Source organism: Notolabrus celidotus, chromosome 23, assembly GCF_009762535.1.
Source record: "Notolabrus celidotus isolate fNotCel1 chromosome 23, fNotCel1.pri, whole genome shotgun sequence".
Classification (NCBI taxonomy): Eukaryota; Metazoa; Chordata; class Actinopteri; order Labriformes; family Labridae; genus Notolabrus; species Notolabrus celidotus.
In genome coordinates, this window is record NC_048294.1 from 21,925,845 (window position 1) to 21,945,782 (window position 19,938).

The 19,938-nt window shown below is 43.1% G+C and overlaps 1 protein-coding gene across 1 annotated transcript in view; it reads right to left on the minus strand.

Moving 5' to 3' along the window:
- nrxn2b (neurexin 2b) overlaps positions 1 to 19,938 on the minus strand; it is a 1,139,450-nt gene that overhangs the window by 8,223 nt on the left and 1,111,289 nt on the right. Inside the window, exon 22 of the mRNA XM_034676291.1 lies at positions 11,389 to 11,467. Within this exon, the coding sequence (XP_034532182.1) occupies positions 11,389 to 11,467 (79 nt within the window). The remainder of the gene's footprint in view (positions 1 to 11,388; positions 11,468 to 19,938) is intronic.

The window sequence follows — 19,938 nt, forward strand, 5'->3', positions numbered from 1 at the left end:
AAGTAGTGACAAACAGCAGATTTGATTTTGCAATTGTAGCCCAAAGTTTTTTATTAGCCATAACTTGATTTCAGGTTCCAACTAGGATAAGATTAACGCCTAAACAATCATCATCTTCTTTTATTAGATAGCTGTGATAAATACTTGATTGTGATTGGTCAAAACCTCAAAACAATGGTGATTAATTCTCCAGAGTTACACACCATATCAGATTAATCAGAAAAAAAGTTTGGCACAATTTACACTCTGCCTGTTGACACTGTGGCAAAAATGTTAGTGTCTGGTAACATTTTTAAATTTTTGGGGGGCTTTTTTGCCTTTATTGACAGGACAGCTGAAGAGAGACAGAAAATGTGGGGAGTAGAGAGCGGGGGAAGACATGCAGCAAATGGTTGACCAGCCAGGAGTCGAACCGGCGACCTCTGTGACGAGGACTACAGCCTCTATACTTGGGGCGCTTAGACCGCTAGGCCACCAGTGTCTAGTAAGATTTAAAATGAGTATGCTAAACAACATGGTGTTTTTTTTCACATTTGAACCCGTCCTGCAATCTAAGCAGCAGAAGCAGAGCTGCTAAGAGCGTCTCTAAGATGCTGAATGTTCAAAGTTGTGACATTTGCATCATGAATGTTTTAAGGCGTAATGACGGCAAAGCTCGGAGGGAGGAAAGCTGAATGAGGACAGCAATGTCAACATCAATATTACTGCAGGAGTCCCGTACACATTGTCAACATTACCTTATATGGAAGTGTTCAGATGAATGTTAATTTATCAAAGGGACTAGTTTGTTAAACATGTTTATGTCTGTAGTCGGATAATAAACAGTATAATGTATAGTGAGGAAATCCAAAGCTGAGTCTTGTCTCACCCTGCAGGGACTTTACTTTGCATAACCACCTGCTCACTATACATTATCTGTTACACAATGTATTCATACAAAGAACTAAACTAAAAAGAAATAATATGGGTCCGGGAGGCAGACACTCTCTCTACTTTTAAGAGTAGGCTTCAAACTTTCCTTTTTGATAAAGCTTATAGTTAGAGCTGGATCAGGCTTGGACCAGCTCTTAGTTATGCTGCTCTAGGCTTAGACTGCCTGGGGAACTGGCGCACTAACACAGTGGGATGCTATCTCACCCCCTTCCCCCAACCCCCTCATCACTTACTTTAACTCTACCTGTCCCATTGAAAGCTCCCTTGTCTCGTGGGTTCCTCTGAGCTGCCTTAGAAGTCCTCCTGCTGTGGACGTTCCAGACTCCAGCTGATACGGACGGGCTGGACTCCAGCGGCAACAGCTACTACTACTCGTCTCATCACTATCACCGCTCCCTCTCTCTCTTATTCTCCTCTATCCCTCTATTCAGACCGAACTCGGTCGAGGCAGATGTCTGTCTAACATGAGTCTGGTCCTGCTCGAGGTTTCTGCCTGTTAAAGGACGTTTTTCCTCGCCACTGTAACTAGCTAAATACTGCGAGGTGCAATGCTCATAGTGGATTAAGGTGGGGTAAGACTGAGTCTTATCCTGTCTTGGTGTTGGGTCTCTGTTCCTAATTTGACATAGAGTGGTCTAGACCTGCTCTGTTTGTAAAAACGTCTTGAGATAAAGTCTGTTATGATTTGGTGCTATACAAATAAAGATTAATTGATTGAATATGAGCAACAACTTTGTAACACCAGAGCATTATTTTTAAAGGTTTGCATGCAGTTGCATATTACAGGAACTTATGGATGCCCTACAACCAATCAGATTTGAGGATTTAGCAGCCTCTTGGTTTAAGAGGCGGAGCCTGAACAGAGGCTACTCCACTTGTTGCACATATATGTGCACTATAGGGATGTCTGAGAAAATGAGCCGACTTTCTCCTCAGTTTATAACCTCAGTAAATATTTTCTTAGCAATTTAATATTCTTGCTAGCTTGTTTGAAGTATTAGTTAATATATTATAATGTTTATTTTGTGAATTAAAGTCGCATTCTGAGAAAAATTCTCACTTAGTGGAGGCTATGTTTTCGTTTTGAGTCACAATAAAACCCCTCACCCTGAAGTGACCAGTACTGATGCAACCGGTGCCAAAATGTACTTATATTTGTGTGTGAGTGTGTGTGTGTGTGTGTGTGTGTGTGTGTGTGTGGGTGTCTCTGTCTCCAACATAACACTGTCACTTAAGCATAAAAGAGAAAGAGACTCAAAGATATTCAGCCTGATTGATTGAGTTTGACTTCATTGATTTGAAAAACTGAGACGGTGGAACCACGTTTAGCCTGCATGATGAAATTCTCTTTTTTTACCTTTACCCACACGCCACTCCACATCGCTGCCAGTGTGAGTCATCCTCTCTCCATTTATTCAAAATGAGCACAGGGCAGATGGATACTGATGCATCTTCGCCGGCCTCCTAACAAACATCGTTACTCTGCCGATCACGTCGCCCCGCTCACATCCATTTGAAATATTTAGAGCAAAAAGGTTGTTTGGAGTTTGAGTGTTCTATAATTCAGCTTTGATTAGGCTGCAGATGGAAAATCCAACAGCATGTCCGTGCATTATATATCTACCCGTGCTTGCTTTTAAAACATGCAGCACAATAGGCACAGTTACGGCCATACAATCTCCAATCTATGCAGGAGGAGAGAAAAGACATGCGACTCTATAAACTGTTTACAACTGCTGCATTTGCTGCTGTCGCTCTCAAGCACGGGGATTCATGTTGACACAAAGGGATGATGCTCTGCTCATATCGTGTCTCACTGAGAGTCACATATTGGCTGCAGTCAAAGTCACCTCCCTGCAGCTCATCAGCACCTGGATCGGCTCCATGAAGCTGGCTGGATTTGTTCCCTGGCCTGGCCGTGTGTTTCCAGCTCGCTGTGGTATAAATAAATCTCAGACATGCACGGGGAATACAGAGATATCAAATCTCCACTTAACCAGCTCACTTTTTTTACGTCCTCTACATCTTTATTTCTTTCTACCACCATGGTGCTGATACCGGGTTTATCTGCCTCACATCTCTCTCCACGATAAGCTCTCCTTTGAATGTATTTATTGGGAACAGCTGCAAAGTCGACTGGCTGCTGGAAAAAAAAAAGCAACAAAAGAAATTAAGTAAAAAGAAGCTGGTTCAGACAAACTGTGAAGCAGCATTATTCCACTGTGCTCCGGGGAGAAGCTATGATATTTATTTACAGTTTGAAGTGTGAGCAGAAAGACGCCCTGCTGTGAAAACAGAGGCACACGAGGAAAAAAGAAACCATTATTCGCAGACGATAGTTTGCTGCAGAAATGCTTAATGAGAAAATGCATCATTGACTATTTTTGAAGGGAAATGGTTCCAAGGCATCTGAATAATGTTGAATAATGCAGTTCCTGTGTTTCTGATATGTGCGTTTAACAGCAGGCTGAGCTGATGGAGCACCGGGCTCTGCATTTATCCTTCTAATGCACAAATCCATTCCCTTAACATTCCTGTCAGAGCTCTTTCTAATCCTGACCCTTTTTATTGAAGTGTATCGTGTGAAATTACTACAGCAACAGCTTTTACAGTCTTCATTAACAACTACAATTAAACCACCTTTTTAAAATGTGTGTTTAAAGTGAAGGTTTAATTTGTGCTTGATTCTGTAATTGGTAAAGATTCTTGTTTGCATGATTCTGTTTTAATTTAGGAACTAACTCATCCTGAAGCAGAGAGCGAAGATGACAATCTGGGGCCTGACTGTGTTGATTTTTTGCCGATGACATCATTATATGTTACATCAGCAAAATGCTGAGGTCAGACTACACATCATGAGCACGATTACAGTCCAATCCAGCAAACGTGGGTTTTCTGGACCTGTCAGCCTTGAAAGTTGATCATTTTATCAGAGTTGGGTCATAGTAAACAAAACAGCAAGGCCACACCTAGGACGCCTCACAACCCAACAAAAATCTAACGTATCTGATATTTCTCTCTGCCTTCTACGATGTGTTCCTTTATGTAGGTGGCTTGACTAAATGCCAAATTCTACAAGATCTGTGTCCAGCACCAAAGCTGATTTTAATTTTGATCAATGTGTTAACTTCCACTGGATCCGCTCCGTTGCGTTTCGGCTGCATCTCTGATCCGGCAGGTCGGAAATGAAAACATCCGGTTAATTTCAGAATAAAAGCCTCCGTGTTGACGGCAGATTGTATTTTACTTAACTACAACAACAAACTGTCATGATGAGCAAAGCCAGGCCTGGAGTCAACAGGTCAGAGGTTTTCAGAGGACCAGAAAGACAACATGGATGAGGAGAGGAGGAGGAGAATCCTTGGCTGTTTCCGAAATCGCCTACTATACAAGCAGTACGTATTGATTTGTCCAAAATTCAGTAAGAAGTAAGTAGTATGTGAACAAGAGCAAAATCTGCAGTAAGCCAAAACTACCCGGATGTCTGAAGACTAATTCGGAAAAATATCTCAGCATGCATCGGACCAGTCTGCCTCGCGTACTGTTTCCCATAATGCACAGCGCTCGTTCTGCTTTTTCTTTTTCCTCATTTTTTGACGGGAGGAAATCCGTTTTTGGGTGCTGTGAAAGTTATCAAATTACATATAAACTACTTCCTAACTTTTTAAATCATAAATGGATGCTAAATAAGCATTTTATTTATCGGCTTCGCCGTTGTTTACTTCCGCTTTCCGAAACCGGAAATCCAGCGAAGTCTGGCTCAGCATTCTGCATGACAGATCGGACAGAACAGTCATACTACAGACTAAATTCAAACGCAGTATGTAGTAGGCAATACCTACTGCCTACTACATTAGTAAGTAGTATGTAGCAGGCTGTTTCGGAAACAGCCCTTGATTCAGTAATTACAGCGGGAAAACCTCGGTCACATGACTCCAGCTGTCCGGCAGTCCTGCTCCGTGCAGCGTTCCAAAAATGCAGCCAGTGGGTGTTGACGGACAAGCGACAAAGATCTGGTGGAAGTCTGGCGTCATTGGAGCACAGAGCTTTCTGCATGTGCAAAAGTCACGAGCGTAAACTAACAAAAAATGGCAGAGAGGAAGAAGACTGAAGACATTTGTGCCGCGAGTTTAAACAATGAGACAGAGTAAACGTTTGTGAAGCTGTGGTGACAACAGCGGCCACGAAAGACTGAATAAAGAGAAATGTTGGCGAGAAAAGTAGAAGCACTTAAGCCGCCCTGTGAGAAACTACTGTTAGCATTGAGCTAGTGCACCAATAATCATAATGTTCACAGTCTTCTTAGCTCAGCAGCTCTTTCTTCCAACGCCTTGGTGATGTAGATTGTTAGCCAAGCATGTAAATAATCTTGAGGGCATAATCTACTTAATCTAATAACCTCAGGATTGTACGGATGAAGTCGACGCAGAGATTGTTCTCACTGCCAAACCACCAGACTATGATCCGGTATGATAAACTTTGGGCTTTTTGCTTGTTGATGGACGGCTACCTGAGGGCGGTCGATAAAGTATCACACTGACAAATAACTGACACCCAGACCGATCGACCGGTGCAGGTTTGATCCCGTGCAAGCCGTGAGTCACCGAACCAGGAGGGAGGGTGCTCAGCGCTCCCGGGTCATTCCTCATCTATCGCCCTATCTCTGTGTTTGGCTCCTCAACCTAAAAGAGAACACTCGCAGGTCATCTCTATAGCGTAGCGTCTGATGAATTATTGAGGAGCTCCTCAAAGCTGTGATCTTGTCAAGAGTAAAACCGATATACAGCCTACAACATCCTGCGACTGATAAGTAGCTTGGAGGTATGCAAGAGAGGAGAAGTGAGGTCGTGCTGAGGTAGAGAAAGTGAAATATGAAGATAAAATGAGAGAGGTCTAATGAGCCGGGCTTGTTGTTAGTATATCTTCTCTAATTGTGTCTGTAGATGACTTTATATGTGTGTGTTTCAGGATCTCTTCTCCCCGTGTGTTCATTCTCACTTCGTCCCTCCTCTATCCCCAACAAGTTTCATCTTTGTAATCCGCGTCCCGTGTCTTGTCACTCTTCTGACAAGAGGCTCATTAACGACGGAGCAGGATCCAAACCAAAAGCTTTAATTGGGTGATGTAATTAAAGCTCCCTAACAAAGTCAAAGTTTAATTAGCCTGCTGGGAAAAGCAGGAATCGTTCTGTGGAATTTCCCTCCCCTCCCCTCCGCTCCCTCTCTCAATTTTGCATCCTCTTCTTCCTTTCCCCTGTACCTCTGTCTCTCACTCTTTCTCTCCCCTCTCCCTGTTTCTCCTCTCCTGCTTTGAGCGCAGAGGAACGTGACGCAAATCTCAATGAGGGTCAGTCCTTCAAAATGCAGTCCTCCTTCCAGCTCTTTCCCCGCTCATCTCTTCCCCAGGCCGTTTTTTTTCTTTCTTCCCTCTCCCCGCGCCCTGCACCTTTGTCTATATTGCATCCACTCTGAGCTTGTCAGCAAGTGTGTGACTGCAGCTTCCCTGCAATCACTATGAAGGGGTCATCATTTAGAGCGAGACAGCCCCAAAAACTTCTGCTATTGTGAGAAAACAGGCTTGAATGGGCTGCTGTGGCGCTACAGCTGCAGGTAAACATATCTGTGAAGCTGATGGAGCTGCATTGGCTGTATCGATCCCCATGCATTCACAGCAGTCATATCTCGCTCAGCTGTGCTTAACATTACTTCTCCTTCCTGAGGGCAGTTCAATAACACAGAGCTGCATCCTGTGATTGAACAAACAGGGAGCAGCTCCTTTCATACAGCGATGCCGGCCTTTGTTTGCAGAGCACTGATGTTTTTCGGACAGTTGATGCCACCTCTCTCTCTCTCTGTGTCCACAGTTTTTACCGAAGCTTATCCGACCCTGCGGGCTCGCCCGGCTGGAACTCCTTTGGCATCTGGAAGGTGCGATATGGAGCACGTGTACAAGCGTGTTTGTTGTTTCTCAGGAGAGAGAAAACTTTACACCCACAGAGTGAGAGAGAGACAAGTGTCTGTCTGGAAAGGTGAGCATGTCTGCCGCTGTGTGTGCGTGTTTGTGTGGGCATACAAGAGAAATGGAGAGAGAGAGAGAGAGAAGGAGAGAGAGAGTTGTGTTTCCCCACGGGAGATTAAGGCTGGGCATAGCATCCACCGAAAAACTCTCATTTCTCCTACCGATAAGAAGGGAATTGAGTCTCTATTTCGGTCCCAACCACCTACAGAGAGAAACCGCAGGAGAATGCTTCACTCGAGTTTCTCCACACAGGTTCAGATCAACACACAGACACACCGATTGCTATAATCTCCTATCATTTAAAGTCCAACATATACTCTATTCAAACCTCTAATCCCTGCTCCTAAAAAAAAAAATACCTCAGAAATTGGAGTGCATTCCAAAAACAAAGATATCACATCGATCCTAACTCTGATTTTTCTGTATATAACTCAAAGTACTCTCTGCACATTCTGGCCTGCTCTAACTCATAAAAGATCTACGGTGAGCTCACTGATTCATTGTCAGTGTTGTCTATGCTTACTCATGAAACTAAACCACATGCACATGCTTGCTTTTGTGCTTTCACAGCCGCTGCCACTAAGGATGGCTGACTCCAGGTGGAAGGAAGACGCAAAAACCGAGCGTTCATGTAAAAAAAGTTCGGAGTTAGAGATTTAAACACACTGAAGAGCAGGTGTAGCCAACTGTTCTTTAATCACAGACTCAGTGACATAAGAAAACACACTTTTTAATATTGTTTTCCATCTGGTAATTGTCACTTATCTCTTGTTAGGTGCTAATCGTGTGCTGAAAACGCCGTCGTCTGTCAGTCTAACTCCTTCACGGTTTGTCTCGAGCTCTGGGGTGAAATCACGGATATATTCTGCCTAACAGGTCACCTCTTCCTCTCCCCATCTTGGAAATGCACACTTTTATGTTTGCATGTAGCATATAGCTTCATGAGAGGTGTGTATTTCAACGCCAATCTGCCAAAGGATGACGGTTGTGGCGGAAATCTGGAAATGATAGACTCTGTCTTTGTGACCTTTATTCCGGCCTTCAGTGAGCTTTGCAAAGCGGTCAGATGGCAGAGTGATCTAACAACCGAGACAAGGTCTGCTCAACTGACCCAGAGTGAAGATACAACACATTACTTATCCTCTTCAGAGAATAATATTAACACATCATTGAGCATCTTCAAAGAACTGTAAGACAAACAAGAGAGTTTCTTATCACCTCTTGCTTCCTGGTCACCTTCCTGACTTCTCACCTTATGGTCTGCTCCACAACCGTGGGAACAGATAACAATATGCAAATCACAGAAGGTTTGGTATGTGTGAATGTTTCTAGCTTCTGATCAAAGCAACAACATACTTTCATGTCTGTATTTTTCCCACCACACGGTAAAGGTTTGATTTAACCTCTTCTGCCTCGACAGCGGCATCACTCACCTCCGCTCTGTGTTTACAAATCATCTGATGTGACTAAATCACGTGTTTAAGAACCAGCTCCATCACAAACTGGATCACACTGCTCCTCATTCATCATGGTATTAAATATATAGCACTCAAAACTTCTGTCTCACTGCAACTTCAAGTATGAATGAATAGGAAGGTCAGACTTCGATCTAAAGCAGATTTCTCTTTACATAGAAAGACGGAGGAGGAAAAAAAAAGCGTTTCATAAGTTATGTTTACATGTGCAGCTTTTCTTCCACCCTATTGAAATCATCCTGATTACAGATTCTTCTCTGTTTAATGGACGCTACACAAAGTAATGTGATTAAGACGTGTTAGTACATGCATCAAGTGTTTCATCTGAATTAAACTAATTTGCACATGCAGAGCCGTTGTGCTCGTCTAATGTGCATTGAACAGCAGAAGAAACTGTTCCTGTTGTTAACGGATGCCGCTGTCGCTGCATCATTGTACGTAATGTGCAACAAATGATAAACCCTGGACACCCTTGTTGATCCACGCCTCCATATTGGGCTTCCACTCGCCCCTCGATGTGCACAAGAGATTTCAATCTTTAATCTCCCCTCCTGCGTCCGTGACTTTTGTACACTGTAAACCCGAACAAGTTGAAATGACTCAAAATGTTTGTGGTAACTGATTAAGAATTCCTTGTGTTTCATGCCTTGGTTCCTCCCTGTGTTTATTCTGTATTAGTTCTCCTTTGTCTCTCTTGAGTGTTTAGTGATCCATGTCTCTTGTTGGGTTTTCTTAGTCTAGTCTTGTGTTTCCTGTTTTATTTTGTATTCTGAATCCTTGTGTCTCCAGTTTAGTTTTATTCATGTCCTTGTGTGTTTCCCTCCTTTTTGTGATTCCCCTCATTAGTCTCACCTGTGTCCTGTGTTCACACCTGTGTTGATGACTCTGAATATTTAGTTCCTCTGTGTCCCCTGTCCCTTGTTGGATCATTGTTGGTCCTCCCTGTACCGGTACAGCGGTTTGGCGTTGTCTCTCCTTGTTACTTGCTGCTTCCTGAAGCACAGCCATTGTGGTTTTTCAAGTGTGTGAAGACTTACGTGGTGACGTTGATGACGTCATACGCAGCGTCCCTCTGTACACTCAAAAGTTGTTATTTGAACATGGATAATAACTCAATAACATTGATTCAGGTATAATTAAAACAACATTAATCGTTCAGATAACTCAATGATTAATTGTTGGTTCAACTAAATAGCTGGTGTTAAGTGCTGTACCCTTAATGGCTATGAGTTAGAAGTACTGTTCGGGTTTGCATTGTATTTCATCATCAAGATGTTTAACAATCCAGAGTTCCTCCTCCTCTAAAATCTCCAGTGAATAAGTATTGCCGGCTGCAGATATTTTGTTTTCCTCCAATGTGTCCAGTGATAAGAAAAGCTGAAACTCGTGTACGTGATAAGAGTAATTTCATCCCAATCGCATCGAGTGTTTACATGGACACTGATCCAAATCCCAAACAGCATAAACCTCCCTCTCTATCAGACAGAGAGTTCACATGGAGCATTTTTATTTTGCTCAGGTTATAATTCTGATTATTAAAGGTTGATGTAAACAAAGCTACATAAAGGATTCTGTCTCATGCTGATTTAACAGAACCAGACATGATTGCTGTTTGTTTTGCAACAAGTTCAGACCATAGACTGTATAGATAATGGACGTAGTATCTGTGACGTCACCAATCTGTTTCTGAAGCGCTGCTTTGAAGGTGATTGTCAGCGGGAGCCATATTGGAAATGCTGAACTCAACCTAACTTTGCCTAAGCTAGTGTGACATAAAGAGGCGGGCCTTTAACCTTTTCACTAACAGCTACAGGATGCCCTCCTGTCAATCAAGTAAGCCACACCCTTATTTGGGCAAAACTTGTTAGTTTGAAATATTAAAAAATAAGGAGTTATAAAAAAGGTAGAGTGTACGCCGAGGGAGAAATGAGTTAAACCGTCTTTTGAACCAGGCTGTAAACGTGTTTATTTCTGCTGTAACGATCATTTTCTTTGAATTGGTGTGTATGTGGTTTCCTGTGTTTCTGGTGAATTGCAGTTTTTAACACTTCAGCATGAGCTTCATATTTTAAGACCGGAGGTTGCCGCTTGATTTGGACCAAGGAACAGAAAGACAGAAAATGATCAAACAGTAAAAGTTGCCTGAGGAAGAAATGAGTAAAATGTTCAAGGTTATTTTTCATGAAGTGTTCTGATTTCTGCATTCATAATCTTAATTTGAAAGAGCCGCTGTCTTTTATTGAACATTCCTACTATTTATATCCTCAGTAGCTCCTACACTTGAGCTGTTGTAATGAGAGGTCTCATTGAGACAATCGTTTCCATCCTGCCCACACAGAGTCAAATAAATTCACAGTGCAGTTCAACAGCAATAATCGAGTCCGACAGAATCTTTCAGGGCAAAATGTTACCGAACGTGCGTATCCCGTACTGTAGGCGAGGCTTTCATTTGACCCCTGCTTCTTTGTAACATGGTTCTTGGCAGTCTTCAGATAAGGTCAGCTTAATAGAGTAAGAAACGGCAGCGACAGGGAGTAAAAACACATGGCCTTTCACTCCCCCCACCTGTCATGGTGTCAGAACATTAGTTGACCCGCTGTTCACACTCTCAGCGCCGCAGCCACCGGGCCTGCCACGCTGCAGCTGTGTGCCACACAGCACAAGCTGCGTTTCCACGTGGAAACTGTCCTGCCTTGTTAAAAATCGAGGCAGGAGATTGGTGCAACAGCTGGGTAAATGCCAGAAACTACCACTCGGCTGAGCAATTGATGGACAACGGTGCTGCTGCCTGCCTGCTGCTGCGAACACCAATAAGGCAGGGTGCACATCTGGCCAATCAGAGCTGCATACAGAGGGAGGTGCAGTCACAAAGTATCACAAAAGTGGAGTAAGGGTTGCATCTTTTCTCTGTGTCTACGCTGTACTTTGATTTCTTTCACCAGAACTCCCTGAGTTGACTCACCATTTCCAGGCTCACACTCCTCCAAATCTTCGTCATCACTAGGACACTCAGCTGATGCTACCAAGAGGTCATCTGCATTCTGAAAGAAACACAGAGAGAGGACACAGAGTCAGGACACAGAGAATCAAAGACAAACATTAGAGACTGTTCAGCTAATAAAAGCTGGAGGAGGAGAGATCTTTCTTTTCGTTGACACGTTTGTTAGTAGTAGTGAAATCGCTGGAATATGAAGGTGGGAGTCCTTCGAGTTGACCTGCTGTGTATTTATGTAAGCAGGGATGTGAAGTTTGGGGGAGGCTCTATTTGAGCGATGAAAGAGGTGTAGCTCGTCTGTAACAGATGTCAGACAGTGGGAGCATTATTACACAACTATTACCCAATTCATGCTTTTCACTGTTCATGCATATCACCTCTATCTGTATCTGGGAACCTTGTTTTTACGCTGCTTTTACACATTTCAAGAGTCTGATCACAATACTATGTTTGCAGATTTTATCCGTATGGCGTGCACATTTCAGGTAGACCAGGTACATGATATTAGAGGACTACGATGGGTTTTTGGTGATTTTGCAGAGGTGTCAGTCTGCAGCTTGTCCTCAACTCCATGGTGAACTACTCACAGCACAGTCTGCAGCATGTAGAGGACGGTGCTGCACGTTGTGACGACCCTTGCTTGCACTAATTTGCACATGTTTCCTCGAGGTGCCAGAAGTGCTGCTGTTTGGCTACATCCTCCAAGATTTGGCGTACTTGGACCCGGTGCACCATCCCTGATAAAAGGCCGGCTACATCGCTCTCTCTCTCTCTCTCTCTCTCTCTCTCTCTCTCTCTCTCTCTCTCTCTCTCAGACCCTACACACCCCATATTCATTGTTATTCTTGGATTATCTCATGAATCAGTCAATCAATCTTTATTTATAAAGCACCAAATCACAACACATGTAATCTGAAGACTCTTTCCAAACAGAGCAGGTCTAGACCGTACTCTATGTTCTATTATCAACAAAGACCCAACATCAAGACAGGATAAGATCCAGTCCCATCTTACAGACAGGACTCAGTCTGATCTCATCTTAATCCACCATGAGCAGAGCACTTTGCAGCATTTAGCAAGTTACAGTGGCAAGGACAAACTTCCTTTAACAGGCAGAAACCTCCAGCAGGACCAGACTCATGTTAGACACACATCTGCTGAGACCGTGTTGGTCTACTTTTATAATAAATAAGTAACTTTTTTCCGTTTGTACTTCTCTCTCTATCTAACCATAATGCATCTTAAAAATACGTGCACAATAACTTAGATGGGGATGATCTTATTAAAATTCAAGTTTAAAAATGCCTTTTTCCTGCCTAATTGGAATCTCCAACATTTAATTTGTTTGAACAAATCTTGAATGATACTTAAAGAGTGGAGCATACGTATAACTTAACAAATAAAGGGAAGCTGTTTATTGACCTCTGACCAATCACTCAGCAAAGCCTGATGTACTCTGCCCTTATGAACTGTTACAAAAAGGAGAGCTTTTTTATCTACTTACTGATTCTGAATTTTTAAAGTATTCTTAGTATAATAAATTAAATATGAATTTTCCTTTCAGGGGGACTGTATCTATAGAATGTTAAATGTTACATATTTAAAAATCTATTAAAAAAATGTTGAAAAAAAAAATCACATTATCAGCAACTGCATCCAAAATGACAGACATTTGTGTCCCTTCTAAAAACCTTAATGTTGATAACTGCAAAAATAACACATTCACAGGCCCCTCTTTTTACTGTTTATGTCTTATCCCTTCACCAGGAACATCTCTGCTCAGCCCAGCTTATAGACTGTCCTCTTTAACCTGTGATGAAGGAGGAAGAAGTGGGTTTGTAGAGGTTTGAAAGTACAGCGAGTACAGCAGCAGGGTCTCGGGGAGAAAGCAGATTAAACCGGCAAGGTGCCTCTAATTTAGCAGCCAAGGTTTGTCCGCTCTCTTGCGTGAGTCACATAGCTACATGTCTAGACAACCAGACCCCCGCGTTCTCTCTCCAGCCTCCGGTTGTTATTCAAGATGGGGTCACTCGATAGAAAATGGGGGGCTTTTATCAGCCTAATTGATTCGAGCGCCACGCTGCAGCTCAGCGTTTTCTCTCTGTTATTAATCCACGGCCGGAGGAGTGATCATTTATTAATTACACTGAGCGAGTTGGAGTGTGTGTTCACATCACCTGGGTCTGTCAAATGGGCCTAATGATGCTGATTCTTCAGTTTCCCAGCAACATCTCCATCAAACATGCACTTCAATTTCCATCCCGTCCATTCAATCAGCTGCCTCGCTTTTCCTGACTCCGAGTGAAACAGCACATAATGAACGCTTTAAAGCATGCACTTCTTTAAATTAAACAACTAAAGACATGCCCGTCAGAAGGTGCACTCGCTGCCACGACTGAAAAGCTCTCTCATAATCCGACGTCTCGCTGAGTGAGTGTCAGATGGGCGTTTCCGCCTCCTGGAGTTATCTCTGTTGTAATTTAGTGCAACATCTGTGACACACTTGTAAGGCCCGATTCACACCCTCCCCCCTCCAACATCTAATCATCCCACAACATCAGCGCCGAGTGTCATTTATCAGAAGGAGAACTGTCACATGAGGCCCGCTAGCCCGGTGTGCAGAGGAGAGCTGAAGGAGAAGAAGCTCCAAACTCAGCGTGACCTGGCCAGAACTTTTCTCATCAGCCTCCAAGTCGAAATCCACGAGGAGACAACTTCTTATTACACGAAACCCTCCGACGAATCAGAGGGAGAGATCACAAACACCTGGGAGAGCGAGGGCGCGGCGTTGTGATCTTAGTTTTATAACACCCTGACACCAAATTTGGGTCAGAGCGAGACAAGCGATGACTCTGGCTCTTTCATGGAAACCCCGAGTACGAAGGGGTGAGTGGAAGAAAAATCCCACACACATCAAAAGGTAGATCTTTATTCTAAGCATCAAAGCGCATTATTCCACCATGATCAAAGCTGCAGCACGGTGGGTCGCTCAGAGCTGTTGGAGAAATTGAAATTTGGGTTTCCTCTCGCTTGCTTTCCGCCACCCTTGCCTGTCTCCTGTCTGCGCTGTATCCTGGCTGCTGCTGCAGATATTCATTAGAGCACCATGGCTCCCTGTTAGCTATGCCTAGTGAGGTATTTATGATGTTATTGCTCTGTTTGCTTTGCAGAGGCACCATAGGCCGGATTATTAACAACCCAAGGGAGTATGGACATACAGTTATACATTTGTGATCATCAAGAAGGAAACTAGGATGGCAGAAGTTCTTTTTTAGACCTGTGACTATTAGAACTGAAGTTCAAGATGTATTAGACAGATGATAACTATGTGAGGAATATAGTTGATTTGATACGTGCAAGTTTTAATCTTGAATGTAAGCTTCAGTTTGTTTTTCAGCATCTTCCAGACGAAGGCAAAGTTTAAGCTCTCTTCTTGCGTCTTAATTTCTCCGCAGTCCACAACATGCAGTCTCTGTGCAGCTGCACGGCTCTTCCTAGTACCATCAGTTTTCACCATGTGGACTTCACAATCCTGTTAGCTACTTTGTGACTGACCCTCGAACCAGTCTGTCATCATTTTCAAATGATTATTATCATTTAATTAATGGTACACTTCAGTTTTCTTTGAATGCATTATTATTATCTAATGACAGCTATTGCTGGTACTAAAAAAACACTTCTTGATGTGTACCTAACATGAGTTTGGTCCTGCTGGAGGTTTCTGCCTGTTAAAGTTTGTCCTTACCACTGTAACTTGCTAAATGATGCTCTGCTCATGGCTCTGTCTGCCTGCCTCTCACTTTAACTCTTCCTGTCCCATCAAAGTTACTAACCATAGACCTTTCTGGAGTCCCTGAGCTCCCTTGTCTCGTAGGTTCCTCTGGACCTCTACTGTAGACAGCCTGCTGCTGTGGACGTGCCAGACTCCAGCTGCTACAACAACTGCCATCCGTCTCACCACTATCATCTCTCTCTCTCTTCATCTCCCTCTATCCCTCTCTCCAACACGGTCTCAGCAGATGTGTGTCTAACATGAGTCTGGTCCTGCTGGAGGTTTCTGCCTGTTAAAGGAAGTTTGTCCTTGCCACTGTAACTTGCTAAATGCTGCAAAGTGCTCTGCTCATGGTGGATTAAGATGAGATCAGACTGAGTCCTGTCTGTAAGATGGGACTGGATCTTATCCTGTCTTGATGTTGGGTCTTTGTTAATAATAGAACATAGAGTACGGTCCAGACCTGCTCTGTTTGGAAGGAGTCTTCAGATAACATTTGTTGGGATTTGGTGCTCTACAAATAAAGATTGATTGATTTTACATTGACATACTGCAGGCACTAGTGGTTTGGATGCTGCTCAGTTTTTGGAGGGATTATAAGGTACTAAGTGCGTCAACATCAAATTAAGGTATCGGTAAGTCTGTTCACGAGGTGCAGGTACGAGACCACTTTAGTATTCTGACTCAAATCACTCCGATTAAAAGAAAAGAAAAAGACAAGGAGTTTTCAGCTGGCTAAGAAACAGACTGGCATTAATATTAATTCTTTACACTTTATGACCTACAGGAGGAAACAAGATCATCAGCATAGAGTTGAAGTTGAACTCTCTGTGGAGAAGATAAACAAAGGCTGTTTCTTCAGAGTGCTGCACCTATCAGGCGACAGCGGACGTGGGATTTAAAATGACTTGATATAAAATATAGTTTGTGTTGTTGATGCTCCTGTTTGCTTCTGTAGGCCATAAATAGACATCAGTATTAATTTCAGACTGTTTCATAACCTCATAAAAACTCCTCACAGGAACTGTAAGTCATAAATGAGTCCTTAAAGCCTCTTACTCTGAATTTTAAAAGGGTATTTTAACAATGAAGCTGCATTTTAGTGTTGCTGTACATTTAATAACCAACCAGTCACGCTGCTGCTCAATATTCAGCCTTTTTCAACAGCTCTCTGTGATTCTGAGTGCTGTGTTTCATAAATGAATCCTCCTGCTCACTTCAGCTATGATGCACACCAGCTGCTACATGCTAAACACCCATCCTCATCTTCTGTTTATTCCAAACTGCTTCTGCTGCTATAAATACAAACAGCAAACAGCATCACTTCCCGTGTACCACAGGATTTTCTCCCCGGATGGAGGAGAGTATTTAGAAGAGCAAATATGAACGATTTGACACGCTGTCTGCTTCCTCTGAGCTGTTCAAAATCAATGTTATCCTCAACCCTTAACGAGTGTTTGCTTTATTTTACTCGACTACAATTGTCTAACAGTTTTAGATCAACATTTATTTTTACCCTCTGCGTCACTGAACCATGTCTGTTCATTGTTTCTCTCATGCTGAAGAGAGCAGACGAGCTCGCCAGGCCTTTAACATCTCATGCAAATAAGAACAAATTCCCAAATGAAAGAATCTACTATCACCCCGAGACCATCTGTAGAAACGATCAATAACATCCGCCAACTAACCGCCCAATAAGGCTCTGTTATTTTCATGCGTATGGCAAAATATTGCCTATTTCATCATTAAAATGCGTGGATGGGTGACTCATTGGTGATGTCTATTCATTTTCTGACACATATCCTTAATGCTATTTTCAGCTGCAGTGACGATATACACTATGTTCAACCTGATACACAATAATGATAAAGAAAAGGCTGTTAAAATGCCTCTACACTATTCAAAAAAAATAGATTCCTCGCAATAAAAAGCACTTCAAAAGGTGGAACTCAGCCTCTTTATGACCCAACATAAACGTCAGTCAGCAAATGCAGTTCACATTAAAGCTCGTAACAGCGGAGAAGCACTCAGAGCCCTTTTGCTATCCTGAAATGGTTCTGGATAATTCATCAAACAGGGGCCGTCTATTGCTGCCAATTTTCACAAAACCCGCTGCTTCTACTCCGGCTGATTATGTGCTGAATAGGGAAGAATGTGTCCGCCAAGAGGTCTGGAAGCTAGGTGTATGATATTGAACTGAGTAGATGGCTACACCTGACATGGAGTCAGGTCCATTGATTTTCATGTTTGGAGGGAAGGCACAGAAACGCTGGAGCACTCAAAGCGTTCGGATAAATAAGTCATGACAACTGAGAACACGAAAGAATTTCTGACTGACCCTCCAGTCTGAAAGTCTTCTGTGTTTGTATTTACATGACAGCTTCAACACGAATAAAGAAAGTGTGATGTGGAGAACATTTGTTAACACGACTACCTTTTTATCTTTTGTCAGCCGGCATCAGAGCGTCACTTTGATGAGGCTACGGAGGACTAATTAAGTGTCTTTTCTCTTAATGTACAAAAGAAAAGAAAACAAACAAACAGAAGGCAAACCTCATTTTCTCTGAATCTGGTGTTTGTAACACTAAGCGGCATCAACAGCTTCACCTCCACTTCGCTCTAATTCTCTCTAAATGAGGACTTTTAAAGGAATGGATCTACAAATGATTTAGAAGACGATAAAGGGACCATGAGTAAGTCGGGCTAAATATATATTCTGAATCTGCTGATCAAGGTTGTCAGGGACGAGCATGAGTGCTGACTGGTATCAGGTAATCTGAGGACATGAACAGCACGTTAGAGAAATGCACCGGTGAGCTGGCCCTAATAATGCTCTAAAGACTCTTCAGCTGGTCCAAAACGCTGCAGCTCGAATCCTGACTTAAACTGGGAAGAGAGAGCACATCTCTCCTGTGTTAGCTTCCCCACACTGCCCCCCCAATAAAATCTAGACTAGAGTTTAAAATCCTTCTTCTGATCTAAAAAGCTCTTAATGGTCAGACACCTTGGTATCTTAAAGAGCTCATAGTGCCCTGTTACCCCTCTAGAACACTACACTCCCAACATGCAGGCCTGCTCGTCTTACCTAAAGTCTCTAAAAGTAGTATGGGAGGTAGAACCTTCAGTTATCAGGCACCTCTCCTTTGGAATCATCTACCAGTCAGGGTTCGGGAGGCAGACACTCTCTACTTGAAGTAAAGCTAATAGTTACGAATGGCTCAGTCTTGGACCAGCTCTTAGTTATGCTGCTATAGGCTTAGACTGACAGACTGGGATCCTGTCTTTCCCTCTATCTCCTCTGTCTCCCCGTCACTTACTTTAACTCCCCCTGTCCCATTAAAGTTACTAACCATAGACCTTTCTGGAGTCCCTGAGCTCCCTTGTCTCGTAGGTTCCTCTGGATCTCCGCCGTAGACAGCCTGCTGCTGTGGACGTGCCAGACTCCAGCTGCTACAACTACTACTATCCGTCTCACCACTATCATCTCTCTCTCTCCCTTCATCTCCCTCTATCCCTCTCTCCAACACGGTCTCAGCAGATGTGTGTCTAACATGAGTCTGGTCCTGCTGGAGGTTTCTGCCTGTTAAAGGAAGTTTGTCCTTGCCACTGTAACTTGCTAAATGCTGCAAAGTGCTCTGCTCATGGGAACAAGCAAATCATAAGACATTTTATGACCTTAAATGTAAAAATTCTATTTAAGGCTTTTTAAGGATCTACACGAATGCTAGATTAGGCACCAATCTTCTTTAGTCAGGTTTGAGAAAAGATTAAGGTCTTAGAAAAAGACTAATGCAATGTAGAAATGTGGTTTTAAAAAGTATAGACACAGCAGTCACCAGAGGGAAAGTCCTTTAGCTCTTCTTCAAGATAAATCACAGCACTGAGGCCCGACTGTATGGGGATCTCACCTTCTGATATAACCACAGAACAGAAACTTGCCCCCCTTTGAATGCTGACCTGGATAAAAGTTGCTTTAAGATGAAATGCAGCAAGATCTTGTGCACAACACACAGCTCTAGGTAATGATACAGGGCATGAGCTGGGCTGTTATTAGGTCTTTATGACCCGCCTCTTTCATCTCCCTGTATGTGAGGAAACAGTTCTTCCCTCCTGTTTGCTAATTGTTGCTTCCCATGAAGGCGATGAGTGCACTCAGCACATCAGACTATAAATAACGGCCTTTCAGACGCATGTTAAGAAAAGTCATAAATATATGTTTGCTGCACTCTAAGATGTTCTACTGTTACGCTGCAGGCTTGTCCGTCTGTCCCCCTCCTCCTCCAGGCTTTTGTTGATCCGGATGTGTCTGGATGTGCTATCATTTCCAGCTTCCTGCCCCGTCTGGGGTTCAGCCAGCCGTATCTTCACGGAGCAAATCAAAACTGCACTTCTGATTTGTCTAATAGGACTAGCCACACAAAATGTTATGTGACTCCCTCTCAGTGTGCTGATTGAAACGCCGTGCGTCAGACTTTCACTCTGACTTTGCAGCTTGTGCACCATTTCTTTGAATTCTACTCATCAAAGGATGATCATTTGGTTACCTGGCTGTGTTGTTTAATCTTTCAACACTATTTCCAGCACTTTGAGATACTGGAGGAACTTTACAAAGCCAGTTGAAGAGAACTGGCAGGGCTCCATCACAAGGCATTACACCAGTATATCTCTCTGGCTCAATGGCTCAAACACCTGCCTCTTTTGGCCGCCTAATGTTGCTTTAGCTGCTCCCATCAGCCAGTTCGGAT